This window comes from Lactuca sativa, chromosome 4 (genome assembly GCF_002870075.4).
Source record: "Lactuca sativa cultivar Salinas chromosome 4, Lsat_Salinas_v11, whole genome shotgun sequence".
Lineage (NCBI taxonomy): Eukaryota > Viridiplantae > Streptophyta > Magnoliopsida > Asterales > Asteraceae > Lactuca > Lactuca sativa.
Genome location: NC_056626.2, coordinates 231575600 through 231598361, shown reverse-complemented (window position 1 = coordinate 231598361; position 22762 = coordinate 231575600). Strand labels below are relative to the sequence as shown.

The following is a 22762-nucleotide window of genomic DNA, read 5'->3' as shown; positions in this document are numbered from 1 at the left end:
AGATTATTTAGAATAAATAATCTTAACCAAGTTGTAGAATATGTCACAAGGTTTCCGTACATATAAAGAACACCGAAATCCGAGTTATAACGAAGAAGTTATGACCCGTCGAAGTTTCGCATCGGAACTGGCACGGCACCGGGAAGCGTAAATATTAAATTTATGATAGAGCGAGATTTAGCCTCAGCGCTCTAAAAGAAAGTCATAGAGTAAGTTAAATTAAAAACATCGATAAAAAGAACGCCCAAATCAGACTTCGTATGAGGAAGTTATGATTTTTCGAAGTTTCGGATTAGCAGTGTACAACCCAAAATTCAAATATTAGATCGAGCGGTTTTTAGCCGACACGACCTGAATGAGAATCGAAGATCTCGTAAGAGTAGCGTAACGAGAAAAAGATGGGCAAAAACGGACATCGGATGAAGAAGTTATGAGGATTTAACGGACCAATCCTGTCCCGGCCTGTTAATAATATAAAATTTAAAATCGAGTCAAAATTAGCCGACGAAGTCTAAACGAAAGTTGTAGGGTACGTTCCCACCTTCGTGTGGATATAAAGAACATCGAAAACGGAGCTCGTATGCGAAAGTTATGATTTTTAGAAGTCGAGAATGCAATTTGCGAAATCTGTTGCTTGACCGATGACGTGGCTCAATCCTGACCGTCGCTTGCTGATCACGACTCGCTTCGGATGAAGGACACGTCGCTTCGCATTACGCCCAACGTCCGAAGTCTGTACACCCTGCGTACCCTCGCCCTTATCCATCCGACGTACGAAGACAGCTGGGTCCAAGCTGGTGGTCTTATCCGAGGAGTACGCCCAACGTAAATCCGAGGCTTCGTGCCTATAAATAGCTGCGAGGGCAGCCTTCATTTTCCACACCATTCTCTTTCTCTCTCTAAAATACTTTCTCTCTCTAGCTCCCCAACCACCCCTAAGCCCTAGATAAAACCCCTAGCTCCCGAGGGAAGCCCCAAGGCTCCTGGAGTCCCGAGAAAAGGAGTCTTTCGGTTACGAAACGCTGCTCCAATAAAGTTCCGATTTTCGATAAAATTCGCTGTAAGTGAGCTACGCTTACGAAATTTTTAATATAGTTTTCAAATAATTATAGGAATGTTATTAGGTCCTTAAAATAATTATTTGGGCTATTATTATGAGTTATATTGAGTGTTATTAACGCTTATATAATAATAATAATAATAGTCAGACCTATTAATTGGTCACGGTTATCGTTAGACTAAACCCTAGTGGTATTGGTACTAGGTTTTATCGAAGGAAATTGTTTTGAGAGTATCAAAGCGTTGTCCGAGTGCCGAGTCACCACCTTTCAAGTGAGTGCATGGTCCCTTTCATCTTACACATAGATATGAAGTGTTTTATTATAAATTATGTGCTATGTGTGCATATTGTCTGAATACTTGCTGTCTATGCTGGTGAAAGATTTTTATACATGTTTTAAATGATGTAAACTGTATAAAGTATTTTATATCTACAAAATATGTTGGGTAAAACATGGGTAGATGAATGATGAGGGATAAAAGCTGAAATAGAGGAACGTTAGTAGCATGGACCTAGTGCCCTATAGGTATACATTGGCAGCAGTGGACCTAGTACCCTATAGATGAGCACTGGCAGCTGCGCCACAACTCGTAGATGTTTTAGATCTACGGTAAATGTCCTAGCAGCTGCGCTCTAAAGACAGTATCGACAACTGCGCCTAATAGGGAGCCTTATGACCATGACAGTAGCGTTTAAAGGTCAATACCGGCAGAAGTGCCTCATAGAAAATGTCCCAATTCTGGCAGCTGCGCCTAAGTGACAAGATTAGCAGCTGCGCTTGACCAATGTGTCATTGGCAACAATGGACTTTATGTTGTTTCCTTAGGATGATCCTTAGGAATGAATGAATGAGAAATAGCTGGTTCTTAGGATAGTTCCTTAAGAATAAAGAAGATAATGGGGATGGGTAATTGGGTTGATTGTTTGATTGTTTAAACATAATAATTATATTATTGTGGGTTGAAAACCCTATGTACTCACCAGGTTTCCCAACTTGACCCACTCAGTTTATTTATATCATAGGTGTTGATATGAAGTCACATTACACTGAGAGATTTAAAAGAGATGTAGATCGCTAGAGTAAATGAATGTAAGTTTTGTTTATGCTTATGTTTCTGTATTGACGATGACATCCCAAATGTTTTAATAGTGAATAATAGTATATTTCTTTAGAAATGCTTTGATAACGTGATTATCATGTTTTTCTGGGAACAAATTCCGCAACATTTTTATTAAAAGAGATACTCTGATTTTTATAGCATAAACAAAATCGGTCTTTTCTGGCCGTAAAAATGGGGATGTCACATCATGGGTATTAGGGTTTACATGAATGTAACCTGAATCCTCTATACTATATAAAGAGGTCTTTGGCACATGAAATGGCAGTAGTGTGTGAGTAAACAAGTGTGGGACGATTTCTAGTGTGTTTACTATTCTCTCAATCTTTCCAAGGTGTTTTTTGGTGATTTGTGATTCCACTTGAGGCATCCACATTATTGTTGCTAGGCTCTTGAAGCTCCAAGGAATCAACCACAAACAAAAGGTATGTCATTTTACTAGATTCTTGTATTGCATATACTTCATATTATGCTAGTTACGATGAAACGTTGGAATATTGAATATTTGCATGTATAATAGAGAATACATAGATCCAAAGTTTACAGGGTTGCATGTACACCATAGGAGTGTTAGAATGCTCAAATCCCATCAGTTTCCGCCAAGAAAGAGGCACTGTGAATTTCTTGACTGACTCGACAGAAGGAAGGTCAACCTTTAGACTGACTGACGTTTTGATTTTCGGATGGGTTGGAGGGAAACACGCATATTTGGAATGCCAATATATACATAACTCGGGTCCAGTCAACCATCAGATTAGTATACCCTCGGCTGGTTGGTTCACATACAAAGCAGTAAAGCGTTAACCACCAACCAAACATGTGCACATATACAGATAAACATATAATCAGTCAGTAGACAATTAGGTAGATCTAAATATCACTAAGCATAACATCATACTATCATATATCAGGATATCTAATCCAATGGGCCGACCTTGGTGCCTTCGATCCGTAAGTACAATGACGAAGACTTACCTCAGTCCACTAATAATCAAATAACTGCTTGGACCACCGAACCGGATAACCTCGCGCCAACTCTAGAAGATAGATCAAGGTGAACAAAGTCCATATCTACAAGCTCCAATGCAACCAACACTTCTCCAAGAATTTACTTCTTCTCCAAGGTGCACCATGTATACTCCAAAGCACTCAAAACACCTTCTTTTAGCACACAAGGATCAACTAGGGTTAGAGTTTCATGGAAGGGATATTGGAGGGGTGGATGTTTAGAATGGAGTGGGTTTGGGGGAGTTAAGGAGCTTAAATAGGCTCAAACCATGAAAATAGGGTTTGGGCACTGATTACATATGCCCAACATACTCAGGGTGCCTCATTACACCCAACGTACTCCCCTCTGTACGCCCAGCGTACTCAACATAACCCAAAACCGACCAAACTTCAAATGAGCATAACTTCTTCATTCTAACTCCGATTTTGACGTTCTTTATATCCATGGAAAGGTAAAGAGAAGCTATACACTTCTACCAACTCATATTGCCTTAAAAATTTCCAAACAAAAATCCAAAATTCATAAAATCTCAAACTTGCACTTTACCGAAATAACCCTTGGCGCCAAAACAGAGACCGAACTCTCAGATCATCCAAATCACATTACCCGCACCCAAATGGGTCTAAATCTCTTTTCCTCAAAGCCCCTAGTCTTGATGATACTCGGTATTCGGGTCACCACTCCCACATAGGTAACGATTCAGAACAAGGCATTACAACTCTCCCCCGCTTAAATTAGATTTCGTCCTCTAAATCATTCCTTACCACGCTCTTAAGAACAAACGTTCCGAACAAAACCTTCTAGTGCTGAACAAATCATTGAACCCATAATTTTTGATCCAAAACCCTACTTCTATAATTCCAAATCCCTATAACTTTCCAGACCTCCGCACTGGTAGAACCATTCCGAAACACAATCGCAAGGGTCTCCTCCTACCATCAGAACTGAAACTTCCTTTTGACCTGAACCTTCCAACTTATAACCCGACATACAGATTCCTAAATCCATAACTTGCTGAGATATAAAATTTTCACTTATACACTAACAGTTCCGGATGCAAATCTCAACCAAGAGCCAACTTGGTACATAACTCATAACCTGAGATCCAAGTATTTACACTTGCGTTTCACCCCGTACTCTTCTGATTCATGACAACCATTCCTTAAACCAAGATATAAAATCCCCCAACCACCACTGAGACTACCAATCTCACACCCGGTTCTGCCACCAGGTTCCTGAGAGTCCAATAGACAAGGCTATTATGGCCTATGCACCACTCTATGCCACTCCCTAGCCACATAATCATCCTACTAAAACTATAATCAAATTCCTCGACCTAACCAGTCTCTACCAGTTCTCACCTGCATTGCTATAATCATACGGGCCTTGCCCACGAATCTCACCCAGCGAGAGCTACATAGGACTAACCGGTCTCGGACCCCAACAATCGTATTCCCATAACGGAGATATGCGCTCCGACCCCACTGTCCGCCTTGCCCAAGGCACGAGCTGATCCTCCTTTATACTCACGACAACCCCAACAATGGTCTACCTCAATCTGGAGAATGCTATGATCCCATCGCAAACTTACAACACTTTTATACTATCTGCCAATCTAGTGAATGCTATGGCCGCCCCGCAGTATTGCGACACGTCTATCCCACCATGGTTACAACCCATGGTCTTACCACACACAATTCCATTCACAGAACACGACGCTATCAATGCAAAATACGATGAAATCATGGTCATACACGAACCAATAATAGGATAAACGGTCGTATTCTTGATCCAATTCAAACGCCATAACCCAAAAGAACCATGCATATAATTTGAACCAAGTGCTCCAATGCTATCTTGTCTAGTCGCATACACCCCTCTCAGCAATACATAAATGAATTACCCCAATACACATCCATAGAGAACCCATAACATCACCCAAAAAGGTGATAAATACCAACGTTCTATCTAACGACAAACCTAAATCACTAACAAAAGATATCCCCATGAATGATCGGAAAAAGACCCCATACCTTGGTTGAGAAAGAATAGATTCCACCAATACACAACCAACTCATGAAGAATTCTAAGGTGATCTTGAATGCTACCAAAACTTGAGCTGGCTATGAACCAAAATTCCATACCACCATCATTGAGGGTAAACATACCCAAAGACCAAAGGAATCCTCTGAGTCTGAACTTTCATCCTCTGATTCACTTGAGGAAGAAGCAAGAATGAGTTTTCGTTTAGGCTGGGTTTTCCTCTTCTTCGGTGGAGGTGATTGGGCTGGCTTTGTTGGTTTTCGCTTTTTAGGAGAAGGGCTTTCACCCCTTTGACCACTTTCTTGTCTTTCCCTTTCTCTGGTTTCTTTCCCCTGGGAGTAGGTTTGTCAGCATCGTTGATGGACTGAAGCATCTCTGGAGTCAGCTCTCTGGGACCCAAAGGAAGAAACTCCTTGTAGGTCTTGATGATGCGGCTCTCCCCTGATACACAATCATACATGGACTTAGGAATTGAGCCAACAAAGAGAAACTTGGAAGGATCAGTGACTATGATCTTTGTAGTGTGGAAGACGCCAATCAAGGAGAGTGGAGAAGTGGCCACTATGGGGACATGATACTTGTCCATTGCCCATTTCGTGACGAGCGTCCAGAACCTGGCATAGGAGATTTTAGTGTGACGAGAAGTAGAGGCGAGGCTTTGGATTAACTGCTGCCATAGAATTGATCCATAATCGAGGTTGATACCATTATACAACCCATAAAGAATCATCATGAACAAACGACTGGCCCCATCAGAACCTACAATCCTCTCAGACAAACCTTTGAAAAATATCATGAAAAAGCCATTCCATTGAGGAGGAAGACACGACTTCTTGAACTTCGTGACAATGATAAGGATTTCAGTGTAACCCATGTTGTAAAACATGGAGAATAATTGACCCACAGAGATTGAATCAGGGTTAACCCTCGATTCATCAGGTTCAAACCCTAGAAGCGAGCAAAATCGTTGCTTTGATATGGAGGTTTTGGTATCAAGGATGTCGAAGTAGATACAATCAAAAGATTTATCGTAGTGAGCTGTGGAGAATATCTGGGATAGACATTCCATAGGCACAGTTTCGACCTTGGTCAGTGCGAGAACCAGTGGAGAGTATTTGAGACACTCCACTATGGGATACATGAAGGCATCATAGGAAACTGGGGTGAGATCAATGACCAAGCTTTGCTGGGGTCTGATTGGGAGAATGTGGGAGGTTTCATGAACAAAGGAGGAATCTGCCATTGTTGAGTGCTTCGAAGAAGAAGATGAACAGTGGGAGAAAATCGTCTTTGTTTTCTCTCAGAAATTTGGGTGCAGTAAAGAGGTAAAACAACTAGGGTTTAACCCTTTATACCGTGTATAGAGGTGAGAGAAAAATTTGCCCCCAAATCCTCTTAAAACGCGAATCGGTTTTTGAGTTGATTGAAACGTGACAGTTGGCAACCCCGATGATTACTTATGAGAGAGAAAAACGTTTCCATTTAGCACTCCTTTCCATCAAATACCTTTTTTGAATTCTTGAAACCTTTAGTCTCTCGGCTGAGTCATCATCTTATCTTTAAAATGAGCTGACGTCATTAAATAAAAACAAACACTAAGAAAAACCACAACATCCCCTTGTGAATATAGCATTAAGAACCAGAGCTACATAAAGAAAAGTAGCTTGTAGTGAGCCAAACCAGACTTTTGGAAAATCAAAACGATTTTCGTGCATAGAGTGTCAAAGATGAGGAAATAAAGCAGCATCTATGTGGGAATTTGTGATGTCAATATAGACACTAAACAGTGGATCCCGGGCACGAATCTCTTCCTTCAAAGTCAAGATAGACTTTAAAGTATCTGTGTGGATTCCCGTTGAATTACGATCAAGCACTTGTTAAGAAGTGTTGAAAGGCATCTTTTGATGAGGCTTAGAAGGGTGGCTTTCGCTTCAGTTCAGAATTTCGGATCTTGACATAAGATTGAAACCGAATGAAGTACTTGTGAGACCGATGTGGTATGTTGAACAAGTAGGTTTGGACACTATTTAGTGACCTGTTGGAAATGTTTGGTGTGAAATCTCAAAAACAATGAAAAACTGGATTCTATGGGAAGAAACATTATGGTGTGTAACAATTTCATAAGAATCACACAAAAAGAAAAATAGAGATTTCATGGTACAACCACTTGGGTGGTTTCGTTAATTCATGGGTGAAAGCTAGAGCAAATTTAATTGTTCACCGTCAATGCATAGTGGGTATTGAATTTTGGGTTTCACTTAGCATGTAGTGACATGAAGCTAAGATCATAAACATAGAGATTGTGTAACCATAAACCTCAGTGGTTATTTCTGAGAGTCTCAAGGGTTACATATATGAACCGAAATATGATGGAGAAAAATGTTTGAGGTGTTGTAAAGATACCAAAGTACCTCTGCTATAAAAGAATGACCAAGCAGAAAACTCTTAACTCATGTGAGAAAAGAGTAAGGTAGCTCATGATTAGAATAAATTTAGCAGCCTAATTGGGAAGACGAGGTTTGTTTATACCCAATCAATAAGGCTTTATTCAAATTCAGTTGAGACTTTGGACAACATGCAGGAGCATGCTTCTAGGGACACTTAGCTAGTATAAAGTGTGAGAATGATACCTGCCCCATCGATATTCCAGAGACTATTAACATAAACAGAAGTAGAGACAAAAGAAAGAAAATATTTTTGGTATTTTGAAATTTTTGTAAAGAGAAAAACAAAGTAAACCAAACAAATTTTTTTTTTGAACCGAACCAGAAATGGACCGAACGCTCGGTTCATTTCGGTTCCTTAAAAAAAATTATTTTTGAATGTTGGAAAACAATTGTACAAAAGTATACAACCAAAGATATCACCTTTTTGAGATAAGCGAAAATAAGTGCAGTGGGACCGAACCCGAAATAGACCGAGAGTTCGGTTCATTTCGGTTCCCGTGTGAACCGAGCCCGAAATAGACCGAGCGTTAGGTTCATTTCGCTTCCAAATTTTAGTTTTGAGAAGGTGTTTTTGGTACTGACTCCGATTCCATCATACCTAGGCCTTGTAGGATTTTATTGAAACTTGCTTCAGGAAGGGCTTTGGTGAAGATGTCGGCCAGTTGATCAGTGGTTCGAACAAAGTGAATTTCGACGTTTCCATCTTCCACATGATCCTTAATAAAGTGATACCTCAGTGCTATATGCTTGGTCTTGGAATGTTGCACTGGGTTTTGACAGATCCTAATTGCACTTTCTGAGTCGCAATATAGTGGGATCTTTTTCATATTGAGTCCATAATCTCGGAGTTGGCTTTGGATCCAAATCACTTGTGATGTGCAGGAGGCGGCTGCAATGTACTCTGCTTCGGTTGTAGATAGAGAAACACATGTTTGTTTCTTCGATTTCCAGCTAACCAACTTCCCGTCTAGGAATTGGTAGCTTCTTGTGGTGCTTTTTCGGTCTAGACCACATCCTCCTAAGTCTGCATCTGAGTAGGCTTGAACGAAGAAACCTGAGTTTGAGGGATACCAGAGACCGAGAGAGGTGGTTCGCTTTAAATACCGGAATATATTCTTCACTGCCAACATGTGTGGTTCACGAGGATTTGCTTGAAAGCTGGCACAATAGCATACTGAGAACATTATATCAGGCCTGCTAGCTATGAGGTACATCAGGGAACCAATCATTTGGCGATATAACATTATGTCGACTGCCGGTTTCTCTAAAGATGGTGTGAGCTTGGTGCCGAACACCATAGGGACTTTTACCTTTGAGTCTCCCATCATGCCGAATTTAGCAAGGAGAGTGTTAGTGTATGCTTCCTGGTTGATAAAGATGCCTGCGGGTCCCTGTCTAATATTTAAACCAAGGAAAAAGTTAATCGGACCCATTGAGCTCATTTCAAATTTAGTCTCCATCAACTTCCTGAATTCAGCTATTAGGCTAGGATTCGTGGAGCTGAAGATAATATCATCGACATAGATTTGAACGATCATAAGGTGGTTGCCTTCCTTTTTACGAAAGAAGGTTGGGTCAATCGAACCTTGTTTGAATTTAGACATCTTTAAAAACTTAGTTAATGTTTCATACCATGCCCTAGGTGCTTGTTTCAGACCATAAACTGCCTTATCCAAGATGTAGTAGTGATTTGGATGCTTTTCATTTACAAAACCAGGAGGTTGCTCCATGTACACTGTTTCTTCAAGTTCCCCATTCAGAAACGCACACCTCACATCCATCTGGTAGACCTCGAAATTCTTGTGTGCAGCATAGGCAAGAAATATTCGAACGGATTCCAGCCTTGCAACCGGAGTGAATATCTCTTCGTAATCGATTCCTTCTTCTTGGCAATATCCTCTCACCACTAGCCGAGCCTTATTTCGGATAACGTTTCCCTCCTTATCCATTTTGTTTATGAACACCCATTTGAGGCCGACAACCGAGGAATCTTTTGGTGTTGGAATGAGTCTCCAGACCTTATTTCTTTCGAACTCATTGAGTTCGTCTTACATTGCTTGAACCCAATCAGAATGATCGAGAGCAATATTGACGGTCTTCGGCTCTATTTTGGAGATGATTGAATTAAACATGCAGAATTCTACTTTGGAGAATAGAGCAATTTGCTTCGCCTTCAGTTGTGATCGAGTTAGAACCTTTTCTGATGCATCACCCACTATTTGAGATACATGATGATCTCTAGTCCATTTGGTGAGAGGAGGATAATTTAGATCATAGGATGGATCCAATTCAACATTTACCATTTCTTCCAACTCTGATTGAGTATCATCATCATAGTGCATATTGGAATTCTCCCCCTCGACAGATGATGAATCATTTGGATGTGAATCAAAAAATCTTTCTTCGACTGGGCTTTCGGGCTGATCCGGACTTTCGGTTGCTACAGGACTTTCGGGTTGTTCCATACTTTCGGTTGCTACAGGATTTTCGGGTGCAAAAGGGTTTTCGGTTCTGGATGGGCTTCCGGTTCTGAAAAAGATTGGATTCTTCCCCTTGCCATGAGTATTATCGTCGATTGAAAATGATGGACCCTCCCCCTGGAAATGTGAGTCCTGTCGATCTGAAGAGAATTTATTCTCCCCCTCGACCGAAGTATTGCTCTGAGGAGGTTCGTTTCGAACTGGTTCTTCTTCTCCCATTTGTTTGGCTGCGTCTTATTTAATCTTCTTAAGGTGATCCATCTTGTTGTCTGCTGCCGTGGCCTCAGAGTGAGTAGCCTTCTCAGGTTCATCAAATAAATCCATGAACTGGTCAAAGAAATTGGTGATTGAGGCTGTGACATGACCTGTTTGAGAGAAAATCTCTCCAATTGCTTCTTCGGTAAACTTCAACTTCTTGACGTAATTGTCATCGAACGTTACATAATAGGTTTCTTCAATTCGTTTAGAACGCTTATTCAAAACCCTGTACGCCTTTGAAGTAAGAGAATATCCCAGAAAGATGCCTTCATCGACTTTGACATCGAATTTGTTGCGATGCTCTTTGGAGTTGAAAATGAAGCATCTCGAGCCGAACATATGAAAGAACTTGACATTCGGCTTCCCGTTGTTAATAATCTCATAGGGGGGTGAGAGAGAAACGCTTGTTGAGATAAGATCTGTTTTGAGTGAAACAAGTTGCAACAATAGCGTCTGCCCAGAAATATAGAGGAAGGGAGGCAAAACTCAGCATGGTTCGGGCCGCCTCACACAGGGATCGGTTTCGCCTTTCGACAATTCCGTTCTATTGAGGTGTATAGGGGGCTGAGAAATTGTGACTGGTGCCTTTTTCTGCTAAGAAATCTTTGAATTCTTTGTTCTTGAATTCCAGTCCATTGTCGCTCTTGATGTTTTGAACGACTTTTCTCAGTTTCACTTCGACCTGCTTGATAAAGATCTTTAGCTTGGGAGTCGCCTCAGATTTGTGCTTTAGAAAGAATACCCATGTAAATCGTGAGAAGTCATCAACAATAACAAGGATGTACTTGTTACCGCCAATGCTCTCGATTGATGATGTACCACATAAGTTGATGTGAAGCAACTCAAGTGGTTCAACAACTTTGGTGTTTATGATTGTTAGGTGACTTTGGCGACTTTGTTTTCCCATTTCACATGCAGCACATAAGTGTTCTCGATCGAACTTAAATAGTGGAAGTCCCCGAACATGACCACCGATGACTAGCTTGTTGATGTCTTTGAAGTTGAGGTGTGAGAGCCTTCTGTGCCACAACCAACTTTCGTCTGAATGTGCTTTGGAAAATAGACATATGGATGGATTCCTTTTGATTGGGTTGAGATTCAGAGGGAAAATTTCACCTTTTTGTTCTGACTTGAGAATAACTTTGTTGGATTTCTTCTCTATTATCTCTGAACCTTCGTCATCAAACGAGACTTTGAGACCTGTACCTCCCACCAGTTGAGACACACTGATGAGGTTATGCTGCAACCCCTCTACACAAGCCACCTTCCTGATTGTAAAGTCTCCATTGGTTATCATCCCATAACCCTTTATCGTTCCATAGGATTTGTTACCAAACTTGACGTTACCACCGTTTTGAAGGGACCGAAACTCCCTTAACTCTTCCTTCCTTCCTGTCATATGACGTGAGCAGCCACTGTCTATGTACCATTCATTGTCGAACTACTCGTCCCTTATAACCTGAAAAATTAAGCAGATTTAGGAACCCAAAGTCTCTTGGGTCCTCGTGAGCCTTTTATAGAAATAGGAATAGTAAGAGAAACATCAACAAGATAAGTTCGTTTTATTAAGGTTGTTCATCTTTCCTCTTAATAGTAAACACTTTGATTTTATTGGAGTTAGATGCAGGTATTTTGGATTCAGGTTCGGGAGTTTGAACTTTAGCTTGCTTTCGGTGTTCATCTGCTGAGGAAATCTTAGTTTTTCCTTTCAAATCCTTCTTCGAGTGTGAGCTTGGTGTAGGACGAGAATTAGGCTTAGAAGGAGGATGAGAACGAGAAGAATTAGAGGAATAGAAATTAGAATGAGAATCTTTCCTGACTTGAGGTTCGAAATGACCCTTTCGGTTGTGATCATTTGAGGGACCGAACCTGGACCTTCGGTTGCTATTTGTTGATGGACCGAAACTGGCTTTTTGGTTGTTGTGGGTTGCTGGACCGAAACTGGGTATTTTGTTGTAAAAGCTTGATGGACTGAACTCTGGTCTTTGTCTGTTGTTTTTTAGTGGACCAAAACCAGGCTTTCGGTTGTTGTTACTTTCGGTACCGAACTTATCTTTCCGGTTTTGTTCTTTCTGTGGCCCGAAAGTCTTCTTCTGGTTCTTTTGATCCAATGGACCGAAGCTCCTTTTACTCTTATTTTCTTCTCCTTTTGGCTTGGAGTTTCTATCAAAGTGAGTATAGTGAGGATTTTGGGAACGCCAAAATTGCTTTCGCTCTGAGAGATTTTTCTTGTATCTTAGATTTCTCTGCTGCTTTTGATTTTTCACCTGTTTCGGTTGTCTATGAATATTTGCCTTTTGTTTCGGCTTCTGAACAACTAGTTCACTTTCCATGGAAGAGTTTTCGCTTGTTGAGGAGACGCATTCTACTGGAACCTCTTTTGTGCCACTGGAACTGGGCACGTCAAAGTTGGTAGGTTTATTAAGTGGTTCTGCCACATATCTACCTTTGACTTTCCATGATGTTCGCTCCGATAAACCAACTGTTTCGTCTGCATTGTCTATCGGTGCAGACCAGAAAAACTCATCACAACCATCTGCATTATCTTCATTCACCAATGCAGAGAGTTCGGTTGTCTGATGTTCGGTTACTCCTGTGACCTTATAAACCCGATTGGGAGTGGTTCTTACCTTTTAGTAAACAACGACCTTCTCTTTAAGGATTGGGGACTTATTTTTGGACAGACGAGCGAATTCCACAGAATTTTCAGAAATCAGGTTTTTGTGGTTTTTAGGTTCGCTCCTAATAAACTCTGAACAGTCAACCTCATCCTCTATAGAGATTTCACTCATGTCATCGTCCTCATTAAGTTCAGATGCATTTTCAACATCAATTTTATTTTCTGAACTTAATTTGGTACTCAATGAGTCAAATTTTTGTATAGTTTCGGCTCTGAGTTTCAACCTATCATTTTCATCCAAAAGATTCTTAAGCATGTCGTTATGGTCTTTGGACTTTATAAATGATTCAATTTTGTCCAGACCAAACATATAAGTGGGATTTACATCATCTGAAGACAGGGGCGGAGCTTGAGCAATTGACTTGGGGGGGCCGAAAGTATTACAAACTAAAATTAACGTTTTTATACATGAAAGAACCAAAAGAAAAATCAACAATTAAACACCAAAAATACCTAAATTACTCACCAAAAATTCCTTAAGTTACTGTCTTACACATAAAAAGAAACCAATTTTTTTTCAACAACTAAATACCAAAAATACCTAGAAAAAGAATTACAACTCAGCCCGACGACCTTTAAGGTCTTTAAATTCATCAATTACTTACTTCGTATCAATGTTTTCAGCAATTTCTCTTTCTATATAAACCACCAAGTTGTTTGTGAGAAAGTCATTTGACATCTTATTGCGAATGCGGTTCTTGAATATTTTCACTGCTGAAAATCCCCTCTCTGTTGTTGCGGTAGAAACTGGAAGTGTCAAGATTAACCGGACCACTCTATCAAGCAAATAATATGTCTCACGTTTCTGAGTTTCCACAAGACCCTTGCATAGGTCAGCAATAGTTGATACACGACTTAGCCTGGGATTCTTTGTCATATCGATATTAAAAATATCCAACTGATATCGTAATTGAATTCTCTCTTGCTCTGTAAAATCTTCAGGATAATAATTCTCAACAAGAAGACAAATCTGATCAATGTTAATCACTTTAGGGTGTTCTTTTGAAAGTAAAGTAGAACTAAGACTTAACAACTCCATCGCCTGATCATTGAATCTACTATTCAACTCATGTAACTGTTTGTCCAATGTGGATGTAAACAAATCTACTCGATAAAAATGTGCAAAAGTAAACTGATTATCATTTTTTCGAGGTCGATATCTAGTAGAAGTATATGGAGCTTGCATATCTGGCACATCTACTTGATGTTTCTCACAAAAAATCTTTACCTGTTCAAGTAAAGAATCCCATCCGTTGTTCCTGAAATCATTTAGACTCTCCTTTGTTGCTGAAACTAACTCCATGGCATTAAGAATATCTTGGGATTTCTTTTGTAGAGCTTGAGAAAGTATATCAGTTTTTCCCATTACTTCTTTCATCAAGTGAAGAATAAACACAAACTCAAATGATTTCAGGTAACAGTAAGCTGCATCAGCATCTCCGCATTGATAATAAGTAGCAGATACATCATCAATTATTCCCTGGAGAACAACACGTGTACAATCAAACATGTTAAGCAAACTACAAACAGAACGAAAATGAGAACCCCAACGTGTATCACCAGCTCTTCTTAATGTCCCAATTTGATTCAATCCTTTACCTGATTCAATTTCACCAAGTTCTAATAAATGTTCAATCTCAGTTGCCTTTGCCTTTTGTAACTCATCATGACACTTACTGGAACCACAAACTACATTAATTGTAAAAATTAAGTTTGTAAAAAATTGGTGTATATGAATAATTTCCCTTGAAGCAGCCACCAGTGTTAGTTGTAATCTGTGAGCGAAGCAGTGAACATAATACGCATAAGGACAATCCTTAAGAACAAGTGCTTGTAATCCATTCCATTCCCCTCTCATATTACTAGCACCATCATAACCTTGGCCACGGATTTTGCTAACATCAAACTGATAGTGCAAAAGTTGTCTCCACATATTTGTTTTCAAGGTTAATGATAAGGTATCCCTAACATGAACCAAATCTAAGAACCTTTCCCGTATGATCCCTTCTGCATCAACAAATCTCAAAACTATGGCCATTTTCTCTTTTTTAGACTCATCTCGTGACTCATCAACCATGACACAAAAGTACGAATCCCCGACTTCACTACGAATATGCTTTCGAACTTTATTAGCAATAATACTAAGAATTTCTTTTTGAATATCTCCAGAAGTATACTTTGAATTATAAGGAGAATTCTCTAATATAACATTTGCAACTTCATCATTATAAGACGCTAGAAGTTTTAGTAGTTGAAGAAAATTACCTCGATTTTTGGAATTAGGCGATTTATCATGTCCTCGTAATGCACAAGCTTGGAATGTCAACCAACGAACTGTTTCAATTGAAACTTTTAATCGTAACCGATTCTTCAATATTTGTGCTTCATTTTGCTTCACTATAATATTTTCAATGTGTGTTGCTTGGTTCATCAAGTTTTCAACAAATGTAACAACATTTCTATGTTGTGAACAACCAATGTGCTTCAAGAATGCACAATTTTTCCCATCATTAACTTTTTTCCAATTGTCAAATCCTTTAACAGTAAATGCATCATAACCATGGCACACACTTGGTTTATCATTAAATATATAAAAAATAAAACAATAAGAAGCATGTGTTGTTGGAGAATACTCTAACCAATTAGGAAAAATGTTGAACCAAGAATATTGGAATCTATGAGGACGTTTCTTTGAACCTTTAGCATGATATTCTTGAAGAGGTATTTGGAAAGGTCCTAAAGTCATATAAGCTCGTCTTACTTGTTCCCTTAAATTAACTGGATATTCCCACATTTGTTTTCGTTTAGCGGGATCTCTTTCTAGATGCTTAAGATTCACTTCATTAGGATTTGATTGTGTAGCTTCATCAATATCATTCTCTTGTTGATTTTCATGTTCTTGCGGTTGCGGCTCACTTGTTGAAGCTTTGTAACGTTTACTCTGTTGATTATCATTATGAGTTTCTTCATCATCATTCTTTCTTTTGAAAAAAGAATCAATGGTTTTCATTTTTCCCATGAAATTGTGAGATTTATATGATTGTATCTGTAAAAATCAAAAGTGAAATCATAAGCTCATAAACCAACAACCCAAATTCTGCAAAAAAATCTTATTTCTACAAATCTTATTTGATATTTTTGCAAAATTTTGCAAAAATCTGAAATCGGTTAATTAACAATGCTTCAAAATTCTAAATTACTTAAATACAGTTGTAAATGTTTAACATAGATAACAGCTTGTGTGTAAGATTTAAGTTTTTTCTTGACAAAAAAGAAATTGTTGGACAATAATGCAGAAACATCTAGATACACGGATTGACTTTATATTATAAGATTTTCTTTATAGGGGTTAAATATCATTACTTTGCTCTATCTTTTTATAATTGTTCATGTAGGAATTTCATAAATACTACAGATTCAAATAATGGCCAATTAATGATATTCATCTTCATCATTATTGTATTTAAATAATTAAATTAACAAATAATTGGTCTCACTGAATATGTTACATTCTATAGTATTTTATGTAACCAAATATAGCCTTATGTTTTTTGCAAATGTCAACAGGTTTCATCATATTCATACCAATTTACCAACACTCAAAAAGAGTATTAGGTGATAGCAAAGAATTTAGTTATAGTGTCACATAATGAATCTAGAACTTTATAGTTTATTATCAAATACAGTGGCCCCAATTAATATATAATAATATAAGGATTCCTTATTTTTTGTATCGTTAAATTAATCTTTGTAATTGTAGCCTTGTAGGTTCATATCCCTCATTGTGAAAAAAAAAAAACAAACCTGCTTAAGTAATTATAATTTTTTTTCCAGGCTTCACTTCACAATTCAATATTCACATTGATCAATTGATTCCAGGCTTCCAGCGACCAACAAGACTTTAGAGTTCAGACTTAGACTTGGAGAATAAGGCAGGAGACAGAGTGGAATGATCACTGATCTTCTGAGTTCTGATCAGCAACACAGGCAACAGTGTGACAGCACGCAGTGATGCATGCCACAACAACGATTAGGGAGTGTTTGGTTCAGATTTCAGACGAGGCACGAGGGTAGGGACGAACGATAATGACGATCTGATTTTTTGTTTGATTCGGACTATTGGAAAAGCACAGGAGGGGCCACAGCCCAATTTTTTAATGTCTAGGCCTAATATGGATAAAAAATATGGACTATTTACAATTCTAATAAAAAAATCAGGGGGGGGCACAACCCCTCCTGGCCCTTAATATACTTCGCCCCTGTCTGAAGATACAACACTTTCACAGTTGTATGCTTCGGCATCGATTTCATCCTCCTTTAGCTCAAGGAAGGGCAAAATCATGCGATGTATCTTTTGGCCTATTTCACAGTCTAAATGCAGTTGAGTAATGTTAGTATAAAGTCTTTTTGCAATCAAACAAAAAACATTTCTCTGTTTTAACAATTTAAGATTGTCTCTTTGCAAATAGATATTTTCATCCCTAGATTTAACCAGCTCCAACTCCTTCTGCTCAATCCACATTCTTCGCTTCTCACTCTTGGATGATACCCTGCTTATTTGGTCAGTCAGATTAGAATTCGTGACACGTGTTTGAGTTAAAAAACTATCTAGATTCGAAATTCTTAAATTCAAGTTATTTAATTCTTTTCCATATGATGTTTGTGGAATTTTAAACGAAACAAAAATGGATTGTACCTTCTTGATCAGTTCATCTAGTTCACTGATCTGCACACTGAGAGGCTTCGCTGTAAAGCACACGTCCTCTTGCTCCTTAGCCACTTCATTTCCACCATCAGTGTTGTATCCCCTCATCTGGGATACATCTGTCACCATCAAACATCTTCCACCAGCATCACCACTCTTCGCCACATAAGCCTTTCCATGAGTAGGCTTTCTCACTTCATCATCTTCTGAGTCAGTCGACCACACCTGTACACCACCGAACTCATCATCATCTACCGAATCCTGCACAACAAGAGCATTCATAGAGGGATTAGTAGTAGCTTTCTTCCTTTTAATCTCCTCTAGTCTTTTCAGGAGACTTGCTTCTTCATCCTTCTCCTCATCTTTCTCTGCCATTTTCTTCAACACGCAATCTTTTGCGTAGTGATTTTTCCTTCCACAGTAAAAACAGCTGACACCAGAATCAGCTTCACCCTTCGCTTCTTTCTTTGGTTCTTCAAACTTCGGCTCCTCTTTCACTTTTTCAGAGCTGTAGCTTCCCTGCCAATTTCGGTTCTTGTTGGTAGGGAACTTCTTCTTGATGAACCTCCTGGGATTTGACACCATCATTGCATAATCTTCAGATGTCAGATCGTAGTCTCCCAGATTCAGATCTTCTTCTTCTTCTGCTGCACTCTTACCTTTAGACAGAAGGGCCAAAGACCCCAAGTTTGAAACCACGCTCTTCTATTGTAGCACAATCTTTTCCTAGGATTTCAGAATCCCCACCAATTTCGCCAAAGAATATGATTTGAACTGCTCATGCGCTTTAACCGTTGACACAACCGCCCTCCATTCGGGTCTTAGGCCATTTAAGAAAGTGACCTTCTGTTCGATGAGCTTTCTTTCTATGTCATGTTTGATCATCTTACTGAGAAGATGATTGAACCGATCGAATGTTTGTGTAACAACCTCCTCTGGCTTCTGCTTGAACTCTCCAAATTCAGAGAGAAGTAGGGTCTGAATCGAGTGCTCCATATCTTCATCTATGGAATACAGCTCTTGCAGCCGATCCCAAATTTCCTTTGCTGTACCACAAGAACTTACTAACCTAAATGTGTCGGATTGAAGGGCGAATCGAATTAGTCTTAATGCCTTAATGTTGCATTGGAACTTCTCCTTTTCGTCCTGAGCGACTTCCTTCACATCTTTTAATAGATCATTGTACTCCTTCTGAGTTGTAATGATTCTTGAAGTGCTTGAGTGAGCGAAGGGCCAACTGTGATATCTTCCATATTAGATACCCGTTATCTTCCGATCCAATAACGTAATCTTCAAAATGGTGCGTCCACACTTCATAGTCTTGAGTGTAGAGGATTGGGATCTTGGTTGTTGATCCGATGCTGTTAGAGATGTTGATGGGATTGGATTGAGAATCGTCCATGCTTAATCGTTTAACCTGTTATAAGATCAGACTTTGTAATACGTAATATTAGAGCAAGATGAATAATTAATGAGATACGTCAATTATGGAGTGACGGCTCAATAAATACCAATAAATGCGGAATGAACCCTAATCACTTCTTTCATAGAAGAGATGTGTATGAATTACACAGTCTCCCGCTCTGATACCAATTGATGAGTTGAAAAACTCTTTGATCGTTTAGATCTCACACAGGTTAATCAGAATAATGCAAACAAAATAACAAACAAGAGAATGAATCAATAGTGAGCTAAATGATTCAATAGATTCACGCCTCAACAGAACTCAATAAAGAACTTCCACTGTAGAGGCTTTTAGGGTTACAATCGATAAAACTGTGATCTCTATGAATGATCGACTAAAACAACTACGTACAAAGATGCATGCAAGCATCTATAAATGCTAAACCCTAATAAATAAATCACGGATGGACAGGCCCAATCCGGATACAAAATTGGACTAAGGACCGAGCCCAAGACGCAACACATAATGGACCCTATAGTTTTCTAAAAAACATTTATCATGAAGTGAAAAACAAAAAAAAACAAAGAAAAAATGTTGAGGCTTCTTTACAAAAATAGAAAGGCTCTGTAGATAAGTTTTTTTAAAACAAATGAGTTCTAAGTTAAATGAAAATGATGATAATTTGATTGAAGAATATATTAATTTGAACGGACAAGATACTAACTTAAATGAAAATGTTGCTAATTTTAATGAATACTATATTATTTTAAATGAACATGATAATAATTTAAATGAAGAAAATATTAATTTGAATGAACAAGATACTAACTTAAATAAAAATGTTGCTAGTTCTAAAGAAGAAAATATTAATTTAAAGGAGTAAATTACATGAATGTCCCTATGGTTTAGGGTAATTTGTGTGTTTGGTCCTTAACTTATTTTTTTAACTCGAAAGGTCCTTATTGTTCGATTTTGTTACGCGTTTGGTCCCCGTATTACCAAAAAAAAACTATTTTGCCCTTGATTTTTTTAATTTATTTAAATAAACACACCCCCAACCTCCCCCCCCCCTCACCTTACCTTATCTACCCTATCATTTTCCCTTACTTAAATAATAGTCTTTTTAGGTAAGACATGGACTAAACGCATAACAAAAACAAATAGTAGGGACCAAACGCATAACAAAAACAAACAATATGGACCAAACGCGTAACAAAAACAAACAGTAAGGACCTTCCGAGTTAAAAAAATAAGTTAGGGACCAAACGTGCAAATTACCCCAAACCTTAGGGACCATTCATGTAAAAGAAATCTGTATATATTTATAACCCTAGAAATTAGAATTTTCTTGATATTAAATCTACCTTACATAATAAAAGAATAATTATTTATACACATGTCACTTTATCAAAATTTACAATTATTTTTCATCTCCATTTAAAAATTACACATGTCATTTGTCATTTCTTTTCCCTCTTATATCCTTTCTTTTATACCTAAAAATAAAATAAAATAAAGACAACGAGAAATCAGTGAACTCAATGAATATCAAAATCAAAATACTAAACAAAATCCCCTAAATCTCGGCACATACATCTTTTAATCCATCGTATTGCCTCTTCCCTCATCACATCAATTCCCTTAACATTTCCTACATATTTCCATATATCTAGGTTTTTTATTAGCCAAAGGTGTTGAAATTAAAGTGATGGAGTCTGATAGTTACCCTATTCCCTTTGTCCGTTGTATCCCTCTTTTTCTCATAAAATAGCTTATAACATCTGTATCATCTATGTCTACCTCTATAACTTTCCCTTCCATCGTGCTCAACTACCAACAAGGGCTTCCTTGCTCAAATATCACACATTTGTTCTCATCATCCTCAAGTATGGATTTTGAATAACTTATTCCTATCATGAGATATTATTTGGTACTAATTTTCTGGTTTATTCTGAGTTTGTATTTCAATATTTTTTCAATTTTTAGTCTTGTCTTATTCATTCCCAATCGAATGTATAAGCAATCAACTCTTAATCACAAATAAAGTACTTGTGTATCTGTTGAGTATCTCGGGTAATTGCTAATTCTAATTTTGTAATTGCTAAATTAGAAATCAATAGATAATTTTCAATATATAAATGTTTAATTGTTTGTTAAAATTTGCCAATTAATGCCAGTATGTGAAATTGTTTGGTTTTTGCTAATTGTTCTATGTTTTGTATTTGAACAATTAAATGTAAAACTTCTAATAGAATTAGAATTAGGTTTAGTTTGTTCTAAGTTTTGCTTTTTGCTAATTTCTTTATGTTGTCTAGACATTTGATATGGTTGGTAGGAAAATTTAATCTATTGCTCTCATTTATTCTTATTAACGATGGTGTTTTTTTTATGAAAAAAAGATAGATGTGGGTATACTGTAATTTTTATCTATTAGTGAGTTCATGAATCCAATGTTTATATTGGAGCCATTATTCTTTTCGAGAATTAAAAGTGTTGAAAATGACTTTTCCTAATAATATAGTTGTTGCTTTTGAAATTTTGGACTTTGTTAAACTTACTGATTGTTACCCAAATACTTTTATCGTATATAACATTTTGTTAACCATTTTATTCACTGTTGCATCTTCAGAGAGAAGTTTTTCAAGACCGAAATTATTTAAGAATTAATTAAGATCGTCGATGTCGCATGAAAGGTTAAACAGTTTGTCAATATTATATACAAAGAAAGATAGGTTAGATAACATTGATCTTGATAATATTATTAATGAATTTGCATCTAAAAATGATAGAAGAATTTTTTTAATAAGTTGTTTTTTGTAATGTTATGACCATATTTGTGTTTTTCGATATTAATAGTGAATTTTTTGAATTTTATAATGGTATATCTATTTTCAAATCAATTTTTATTATGTTTATGATTTTATGGACAATTTTTTTTCTCAGCCCACTATATCTTTCCTTTCTCTCCCAATGTTCGCATAATTACTTTTATTTTCAAATACGACATTTTCCAACTACATGGACATCCATCTTCTTACTCATCTTAGATGACCACTACTGATTTAATTAAATATGTTTTGGGACCTATTAACAATTACTCTAGTAGTGAAAAGTATTATCATTTTATGTGAAAGGGGTTCATTTTGTATCCATATGTTTAGAATCTATTAGATTAAATTGTCTAATGGGTCATAATTTCATGGATAATTTCATAATTAGTTTAATATGCTAATTATTTATATATTTTATATAATAAAAGTAGAAAAAAATGTTGAAATTGTTGGAAATGTTATATTGCACACTTATACCATCATTTTAGTGGGTTAATATTAGTCATATAAACTCCAGTCCGCATATATATGGGCTAAATGTCACAAATTATTTTGAGAATATTTTGGATTTGGAAGTGTGGACTGTGGATGTTGATCGAGCTTTTCTAATATAGGCCCTAGAGAACATATTTTAGTGTTTGTAACTTTTGATGAAATCATTGATTGGTAGGGTAGTTTAAAATTGAATTCCATATTTGGATAATTTAAGGCGAACTATTTCGTTTG

The 22762-nt window shown here is 37.6% G+C and overlaps 1 protein-coding gene across 1 annotated transcript; it reads right to left on the bottom strand.

The window, feature by feature from the left end:
- Nucleotides 1–13696: 13696 nt before the first annotated feature.
- Nucleotides 13697–16105, bottom strand: LOC111911958 (uncharacterized). The gene has a single exon (XM_023907722.2). It carries the CDS (start codon nt 16103–16105, stop codon nt 13697–13699), a length of 2409 nt encoding a protein of 802 aa, XP_023763490.2.
- Between the last annotated feature and the right edge of the window lie 6657 nt (nt 16106–22762).

Bases quoted from the DNA above. Each gene is read 5' to 3' on its own strand.
- LOC111911958 (XM_023907722.2), bottom strand. From the start codon at position 16,105: ATGAAAACCATTGATTCTTTTTTCAAAAGAAAGAATGATGATGAAGAA.